This window comes from Pterocles gutturalis, unplaced genomic scaffold, assembly GCF_000699245.1.
Source record: "Pterocles gutturalis isolate BGI_N339 unplaced genomic scaffold, ASM69924v1 scaffold10984, whole genome shotgun sequence".
Lineage (NCBI taxonomy): Eukaryota > Metazoa > Chordata > Aves > Pterocliformes > Pteroclidae > Pterocles > Pterocles gutturalis.
The window spans coordinates 22,228-31,753 of NW_010135979.1; the positions used below are offsets into that span (position 1 = coordinate 22,228).

At 54.1% G+C, this 9,526-nt stretch overlaps 1 protein-coding gene across 1 annotated transcript in view; it reads right to left on the reverse strand.

The window, feature by feature from the left end:
- LOC104468108 (astrotactin-2) overlaps nucleotides 1-9,526 on the reverse strand; it is a gene marked incomplete at its 5' end in the record, with an annotated part of 80,733 nt that overhangs the window by 17,961 nt on the left and 53,246 nt on the right. The window contains 2 exons of the mRNA XM_010082130.1: nucleotides 4,543-4,731; nucleotides 6,929-7,095. Coding sequence (XP_010080432.1) covers nucleotides 4,543-4,731; nucleotides 6,929-7,095 — 356 coding nt within the window. The remainder of the gene's footprint in view (nucleotides 1-4,542; nucleotides 4,732-6,928; nucleotides 7,096-9,526) is intronic.

Consider the following 9,526-nt stretch of genomic DNA (forward strand, 5'->3'; position numbering starts at 1 on the left):
CCCTGGCCCCCTCAGGGCTGGGCTCAGCAGCCCCGGCCGGCGCTCAGCACCAGCTCCCATCCAACCTTTCCCTTCCCTGAGGCTGTAAAGAAGGAGCAGCCCTGTTTTACAGGCGGGGATGTGAGGAGCAGCATCCTCTGAAGATGGATTTGCAGAGGGAAGGGTGTGGCTAATTTGCGGCAAGGTGCCCGGCACAGCAGCCCTGCATCCTCTGGAGTCATCCTCCCTGGTTATGGAGGGGGAGTTTAGCAGGTTTTTTGCGGTGAGCAAGCACCGACACAAATCCTCTCTCCCCTCCGGGCACCAAACCATTTTAGAATCATAGAATCACAGAACGGTTTGGGTTGGAAGTAACATTAAAGCCCACCCAGTGCCACCCCCTGCCATGGGCAGGGACCCCTCCCACTAGCCCAGGTTGCCCAAAGCCTCATCCAGCCTGGCCTTGAACCCCTCCAGGGATGGGGCATCCACAGCAAACCCCTGCCTCACCCCCCGCACAGGAAAACATTTCTTCCTCACATCTCATCTCCATCTCCCCTCTTCCAGCTTAAAACTGTTACCCCTCGTCCTCTCACTCCACCCCTGATCCAGAGCCCCCCCCGTCTCTCCTGTAGCCCCCTTTCAGCACTGGAAGGTCTCCCTGGAGCCTTCTCCTCTCCAGGCTGAATGAGCTGCTTTCCATTTTGTCTGCTTATCTGCCCCCAACACCCAGAAACTCCCCAGACTCCTTGCATCTCTGCTGGAGGGAGTCAAATAGGGGCTGTGGGGGTGAACAAGGTGCTCCCCTTGTCTTGGGGCTGTGCCAGGCTGGAGCAATATCCAGGACAACAGGCAGAGCTGGAAGCAGGGACAGGAAGGGACCCCGGTTCGGGTGGGCGGCTGCTCCCTGGGGAGCACTCTGCCACATTGCTCTGACATCCTGTTTGCCATTCAGTAATAATCCAGTGAGAAAATGCAGCTCCATGGGTAGTAATTTGGGTTTTCTCCGTATTAATGGCATAAAAGCAACAGTCTGAAACTGCAAACAGCTCTTAAACAAAAATCTCTATTCCCTCGTGGCAAAGAGATGGCGCAAAACAGATAAGGGATGAACAAACAACCCATTTGGAAAATAATCCCCCGGTGATTTGGGGATGGTGTGGAGTTCAGGCTCTGCCCCACCGTGAGGCAACGGGGGGGAAAATCGCTCTAATCTAGTCTTAAGTGAGCTGGATCCACTGCTGAGCCTCCCGGCTAGACCGAGAGGTGTGACCGGAATAGCTCAGCTCCGATCCCACCTGTTCACTAACACCACACAGCATCCCGCCAGCATCCCGGTGGTGGAAGGAGCAAGGGGGGTTTGATCAAAGACCCCTCTCCTCTGCCCCCCATCAAACCACCGGCGAGGGACCACGCGGCAGAAGCATCACCAGAGGAGTGCTGTGATTTCAACGCCTGGAATAAATCAGCAGCAGCAGTGATGATGTGGAGCACTCCTCTGAGTAGGAATCATGACATTGCCTTGTCCAACAGGTCAGTCAAGCACCCCAACACTGCAGCAATAATTAGCAGTTATTAAGCCACCTCAGTACGGAAAAAACTGCCCACAGAGCTCTTAACTCACTCTGGCTTGAGCTGAGCTGCAGGGATGCTCCAGTGCTCATGTCCTGCTGGACTGCGGCTTCACTGTCGCTGATGGATGGGGACAGGGTCCTTGGCACCAGCACAAAGGGACGTGCGAGCAGGGACAGGCTCTGGGCAACACAAGGAGGTGTTGCACCAGTGCTGGGGTGTGTATGGAGCACATTCAGTGCTCACAATATGACCTGCTCCGGCTGCTGCCCATCCCTGTTGCGGGTACCTTGGTTGCAGCAGCCAGTATTTGTTTCCTCCATCCTTCCCTTGGGTGTTACTGTCTCCTCAGTCATGCCTCCAAAGTGTTTGGGTGCTGCCTGACTCTCTCAAATAAAATCACAGAATCACAGAATGGTTTGGGTTGGAAGGGACATTAAAGATCATCCAGTCCCACCCCCAGCCATGGGCAGGGACACCTCCCACTAGCCCAGTTTGCTCAAAGCCTCATCCAGCCTGGCCTTGAACCCCTCCAGGGATGGGGCATCCACAGCTTCTCTGGGTAAAACGACCCAGGTTAAACGAGAAAAACAAAACCTGAGCCATCACTGACCGGGACCTCCAATGCTGGGCAGCTCTCCCATGTCACTGCCAGCCTGCTGTGCCACGTGCTCACATCAAACACCATCCTCCCTCTGCATTCTGTATCCGTTGCACATCCCTGTCCTTTTGAGCCGGCCGGACACAACACAGCCTTTGGTGCTGCACCAGCTCCATCCCAGTGCCATGCTGAGCTACGGCCAGGAGGACCACGCAGCCATCGGGGAAGGATGGAGGCTCTAAGGAGCATCACAGACCATTGGGTGACAAAGAGATCACCCCGAATCCAAGGGCATGGAAATACTGCTGTAACTGATAGGTGCTGGCCAGGCCAGGGGGTGAGAGACAGCCTTTCCCCGCACAAAGGCTTCCTCCCGGCGCCCCGCTGCCATGCCCGGCGGATTGAGAAGATCCTATTTATCAAAGACACTGAAGATGCGGCAACATGGGAAGCAGACAGCATTCAAAGGACTGTCACATCTGCATAGCTAAAGGATCCCAGCAGTTATAAATCCCTCTAAAATACTCAGCCCCTTGTTCTGATAGCAGGTTCTTGCTCCTACTTTGCAGAAACAGGCTTTTAATCCCTGGTATTAGGCAGCTTCCTGCTATGTTTCAAATGCACCAAATTAAGGGCTTCTCTAACAGCTGGTGCCTTAATGCTCAGAAAGGTTCTTGAATATCTATGAAAATCAGAGGCAAATTACATCTTTTAGTTAATAATTTCTTCTCCATTAACCTCCTTCTCTTCCCTTGTTAGGAGATGATGTAATGGTGCTTCTACGGCGTAACCCTCTGACACGCCGGGCAGCCTGGCCATGGGGAAGGATGCTGCGTGCGGGGAAGCAAGCCCTTCTCATCCCTGCCCGGTGCTTCTGGACCCGACAGGAGACATTCAAATGGGAAAGGGCGACCGTGCTGACCTTCCAGGCTGCCAAAGGCATTTCTGGAGCAAGGCGTTCTGCCTCCCGCCGGGCTCTGGGCTCTGCCGAGCCAGCGCATCGCACACTACAGCCTGCAGCACGCGGGCATGCTTTGCAGGTTGCTCTTGTTTCAGACCTGCTTTCTCCTGCCCCTCGCAGCTGTTAGACCCAGGACTAGTCCCGCAGCCGATGTCGGGCACTGAAATCCCTGTGTGTGATGGGGAGGTCATGCAAAGGACCGGGCTCCCACTGCACAGGCACCCACCATGTGCACCCCGGCCATCCCCATGCAGCGCAGCAGGAGCGGTATCAGCCATGGGAAGGGGGATGGATCACTAATAGCCTTTTTTTTTTTTTTTTTTTTAATAACCTGAAGACCTGTCAGGCAGAGCCCCAGAGAGTCCTTGCTCCTGGTCCAGCTCAAACCCTCCGTCCCCAGGATTCCCGCAGATGGGACGACTTGGAGAAACCACATCTCCCAGGATAAACCAGACTCACAGACAACCTTGCATGTTTTCCAGCTGGAATTTAGTCCTGAGGACAGGGGATGCATTTGCTTCCCATCACCAACAAAGCAGCCCTTAGACCCCAGCCCTGGCTGATGACTTTCTAATCGTCCCACTTTGCAGTGCAAGCGAAGGGCAGGCTACGGACGAGCTGGAGAGGAAATTAAAGCCTCTACAGAAGGAGGTTTGGTGCTTTGGGACTGATACACAGGCTGGGGCTGGACCTCATTTCGGGGAGCCCGTCTGGGTCTGACATTTCCAGGCAATGGGCTTGGGGAGTTTATGAAGCCCCCAGACCTGCTTGACCCAGCAGCTCATGGGAAATTTCAGCTGTGGAGCCCTGGCTCTGCTCTGATGGACCTCCTGACACTTGTAATGTGGGAGGGAGAGAAACCCAAGAGGAGCCCACTGGGAAAATCGCCTTTGGGTACTGTCAGTTCTCACTTGCAGCGAAGGCTCTGCTGGCTCCAAGCACTTGGCTGGCTGCAGCTTTCTGAGCGCCTTTGTGCTGGTGGAGCTCGTAATTTATCTGCCATCAAGAGAGCAAAAGGCCAGAGTTCAGCGGGGAATTCACAGCGAGGAAGGCTTTGCACACAGCTGGGGAAAAAGCGCCCAGAAAACCACCATGGCCAGCAGTGATGAGCACCCACAACCGCAGCGTATTTACATTATTTCTTATTATGATATATCTGTGGCTTCTCCCAGTACTATAACTGGGGCCACTAAATAAACCAGCTCACATAGTCTGAAAACATGCCAAAGGAAATGCTCTTTCACGCAACATGCAAGTAACGGTGGAACTTGTCTCAGGATTTAGTGGAGACAAAAGACATCAGTGTTCAGAAAGAGATAAGGCAAAACCACGGAGAAAAGCCCGACAAAGACAATTAAACAACCATCTGTCAAGAATCCCATCTGCCCATTCCAATGTTCCCAAGACGAGGAGCAGAACCAGGCCTTACCTGAAGGTCATCTGGAACACCTGCCCCTGGTTGACGTGCTGGCTCCTGTTGTTGTAGCCGTGCAGCATCTCCCCAAAGAGCGTGTCGTTGAACTTGGCGTCTGACTTCAGGCACTTGGGGCCCTCACAGATATCCGACAGCATCAGGCAGGACTTCCCATCCGCCGCCAGCTTGTACTCCTCCACGCACCTGCAGAGCACCACGGCCCCGTCAGCCAGCGCAGAGCCCTGCCGCCAGACCAGGCACTGCCAAGCCTGGCTGAGCATCCTCCAACAAACAAGCGCTCGGCTCCCAGCACCCATTTTTTCCTCCAGCAGCACGACCCTGCCCATCTGCAGCCTCTGTTCCTGCCCGGGAGCTGAAGAGCAGAGCTGAGCCCATGTCCAAAGCAGGCAGGAGCCTTCCCCAGGCAAGAGCAAAGGGAAACGGAGCTCCTGCCCATTTTTTCCACCCAGCACTGCCCTCCTGCAAGGAAGCAGCTCCAGCGTGGCTTCTCCCTGGCTCCTCGGTCCCACTTTGAAGCTTGTTGTGGGTAAGGTGCACGTGACGCTTAAGGGAAACTGAGGCAGGCAGCAGGGATGGGATTTAATGACAGACACAGGAGATATCGGTGTCAGCTTTTGCATATAGAATCACAAAATGGTTTGGATTAGAAGGGACCTTAAAGGCAAGGAAGCAGCTCCAGCGTGGCTTCTCCCTGGCTCCTCGGTCCCACTTTGAAGCTTGTTGTGGGTAAGGTGCACGTGACGCTTAAGGGAAACTGAGGCAGGCAGCAGGGATGGGATTTAATGACAGACACAGGAGATATCGGTGTCAGCTTTTGCATATAGAATCACAAAATGGTTTGGATTAGAAGGGACCTTAAAGATCATCTAGACATCGGTGGCAGCTTTTGCATATAGAATCACAAAATGATTTGGATTGGAAGGGACCTTAAAGATCATCTAGTTCCAGCCCCACTTCCATGGGCAGGGATACTTTCCAAATACGATAGGTGCTCATCCTGCCTCCCCTCCTCCTCTTCTCCTCCCTCCAGCCTTTTCCCCAGCATTGTGGCTCCCAACGGACAAGGAAACCTCCATTCCCTGCCTGCCCCTTCCTCCCGAGAGCCACAGAGCCCTGCCAGCATCAATCCCATGTCTGCCTGAGCTTGCTCCCCTCTCCCGTTCCTCTACTGCTGCAAGCGAAACTCCCACCCGTCTGTCGCACTTTTCTGTGCCTGTTCCCGAGGTGCAGCTCTGCCTTGGAAAGGGATTAAAAAAAAAAAAAAAAAAAGGGAAACAGTCTCTGTCCTTGGGGATGGAAGACTGACATGCAGATCCCCTGCGTGGGTGCAGCCAGACAGAAGCCGTGTAACGTCCCGAGATTTTCCAGACCCTCCCCACAAATGTCGCTGATGCCTCTGTGGGTTTCCATCCCCTTGTGCAGGCACGGCGGAGGCAATGTGCTCTCTCTGAGCGACTCAACCGCTCTGTGCTGCTAAACAATACATAAAAAAGAAGGTGTGGGGGGAACCAACAAACCAGCAGAAAGGGATAAAAAAAGAGAGAAGCCAACATGGGCAGAGTGCCCTGGGGTGCTCTTCCCAGGAGCTGCACAAGGTCTCTGCTGCACCCGCACCACTGGGACTTGACGGATGCTCCTCAGAGTTACTGTTCAGAATTTCCTCCCCAGTCTTGCTTATGGGCATTTCCTTCCCAAAAGGGCTCCTTTTGCCCTCCTTCACCCTAATCCTTCCCACAGGGATGGGAGGAAGGTTCCTGTGTCCGAGAGCATGGGCCAGCTGAGGGATGGGATGTGCAGAGCCCTGGGGCAGGGGGGACGATGGCTGCAGCTGTGCGGCAGAAAGCCCAATAATCACTGAGCTCCTTTTAGAACATACTGCAGCCAGGGAGATTCTCCTGCGAGAAAATGCTAAACTGTGTAGGATTATAGGATCCCAGCCAAAATCAGGGATGAAACTCTATTTTAAGAGAAGCACAAGGGAGGGAAAAGAAGAAAAAAAAAAAGTAGTATTTTTTAAACAAATCTTCCACCTTCCCCCTCCAACATGCAATGTACAACTTTTGGGTCCCTTCACAGTGAGTCACAGATCAAACTGTACCGTCACACAGTGGGGGAGAGGAGGAAGAGGCATCTGCTCAGACTGCTCCTCGCACTCCCAGTAGGCTTTGCCCCCAGGCAAATTGGGTGCCTCAATTCCCTGCGGGAACTCAGCTCCATAAACAGCCTTTTTCTTGGCACCCAGCTCCCTCGCTGGGCACACGGCTTGGGGATGGGTGGCACAGGAGGATCGGCAGGGATGGAAAAGGGCAGGAGGTTTATTTTTTACTATTTTTTTTTTAATCTGCTATCGGGAGATGCAGGAGCGCCAGAGGGGACTCACCCGCAGAACATGAAGATGGTGCTGGACGAGGGGTCGTGGGGCAGAGGGAGGGTCTGCTGGAGACACAGCTGCTCGCAGCCCCCGTTGAAGCCATCCGAGCAGTCGATCCCTTTGGAGTAGTCGTAGCAACCTGTGCCATCCTTCATGGGTCGGAGGTCCTCGGGGCACTGCAGCAAGAGAGGGGACATGGTATGGTCACCCGTGGGTCCTCACCCACCCTGGAGCCACAGCCCACCCAGGAGACAGAGGGATTTGTGTGTCGTGCTGCTGAGCTCCATCTACATGTAAAGGAGATGAGTTCATCCCAAGTGATGGATGGGGCACCCCAAGGGCCCTGCACCACCTTGCACAGCCTTTAGGGAAGGACAAGGACCTGGTCTGCTGCAAAAGCCACGCTTTTCTTCCTCCCTCCGGAGGAGGGGAAATCCCTGAGGCAGCAAAATTAAACAGTGATGAAGCCTCAAGCCAGCAGGGGTAGAAGCATGATACCTGCTCTGCAACACACTGTAGAAACCCTCTGCCTTTGATACCTGTTCCTCTAAGATGGAGAGAAGTCCAGCATGACCCAGAAAAAACATCTCAATGCTTGGGACCAGCCCAGAAAACCATCTCAGCCCAGAAAATCATCTCAAGCCACGGCAGGCAGGCCAGCGAATGTGGCTTGGCATCACCTCCAAAAGCATCCCCCTGCCTCCTGGGGGAGCAGGCAGCTGTGGCAGGACCAGCCATGGTGGAGGCAGGACTGGGGGAGGGCAGGATGGCAGCCCAGCCTCATGGAGCCCTGCACAGCTGGGGGAACCATGCTGATTCACAGAAGCTGGGGATTTGGCTCTGGGTTTTAATTTCACTTTCCCAGCTGGCTTTCCTTGTCCCAAAAGATAAAAGCCAGGAGGCAGCAAATGCCATCAATATATTGTCACCTGGATTAAAGCCCTCTTTTATTCCACTTGTGTTATTTATCCCTTTTCGCCAAACATGCACACGCACAAACAATAACAAAAAGGCCAGTCCCTGAGAAAATAAATAAATCTTGCCTAGGAACAGCTTGCAATTAAAAATGCATTATGGAGTTTCTTGAAGATGACTTAGGCTGGAGCGTGTACAGGTAGTGATGAAGGCAGGTTATAAATGGCCTCTGTCAAGCAAAATAAAGGTTATAAAACCACTATACTTCGTGCTTAAAAAAGAAAATCAATTTTCCATGGGAGCAAAATGCTGTACATATTAATAAAAGTTCAGGAGACCCTGGACCCCGCGCTCGTGGTCACAGGCAAGGTCCCGATGGCAGGTGGGCTGCCGAGCCTTGCTCGCTCTTGGCTACTCAAGAAGTAAACTGCCCACAGGGGACATCACAAAGATGCTTTTGGGAGTCCTCACCCACCCCATCTGAGCGATGAGAAGTTTCTCTCCACTTCCTAGAAGTCCTGGGCTGTTTCCCTACGGCAGCACCATAAAAAGTGCTTCTACCCCAGACATGTCGTGGGCATCCCCGTGCCCGATGTCCCTCAGACCCTCGCTGGGTCCCATGCCTTCAGCTCTGCAGCTGGGGTGGACCCTGCACAGCTCAGCACCTTCCCTGCAGGTGCTGGGAACAGTGGGAAGGGGAGGCACGGGAAGGCTGAGAGGCATGAGGCTTTTCTAGCCAAAGGATGTTAGGACAAGGGGTGATGGCTTTAAATTAAAGGAGGGTGGATTCAGAAAGATATAAGAAATGTTTTCCTGTGCAGGGGGTGAGGCAGTGGCCCAGGTTGCCCAGAGAAGCTGTGGATGCCCCATCCCTGGAGGGGTTCAAGGCCAGGCTGGATGAGGCTTTGGGCAACCTGGGCTAGTGGGAGGTGTCCCTGCCCATGGCAGGGGGTGGCACTGGGTGGGCTTTAAGTTCCCTTCTGACCCAAACCATTCTGTGGTTCTATGTTGGCAGCAAAAGGCTCTGGAAAAGGATGCTGCCCATCTCTGCAGAGCAGGCAGGGCACAGGCAGGGCACAGGCAGGGCACAGGCAGGTCCCTGGAGAGGCAGCTTGGGAAACAGCAGCCCTGCCAAGGCACAAAGCAGCAGAAGACATGGGAACAGGAGGCTTTCTAGCTGCATATACAGAATAAATACGAAGGAGGAGAGGACACTTAGAACAATCTGTGCTTTTCACCACCGAGCTGCCTGGGAAACAGGAGCAGGAGAAGTGTGTTTGTGAATCCACAGATACAACACTTATCTCCTGTGGTCTCCCCCGCGTCTGCCAGCCCCACTGCAAGAACAAGAGCTGTGCAAATTGGCAGGAACCCATCTCCCTGGAGGACATGGAGGGCTGACTGCAAATAGCATCTTCTGCTCCACGGCACCGCACCCCCTCGCTGCTGCTCTCCCCACGCTGATGGGGACCGGGAGGTCTGGGACTCTGCCCAGGTCCCCTCCGGAGCTCCCGAGGGACCCTTCAGGGTGCTGAAGGCAACCGGATGGGACCTGAAGTCCGCAGGACCTACAGAATCACAGCCAGGGGATCAGTCACGGCTTTTCTGAGCTGTCACTTGGGACTCTCACCCTGGCACTGATCCACGTGCTGAGCTCAGCATCTTCCCCAGCCTGCAGAGGAAGATGATGGC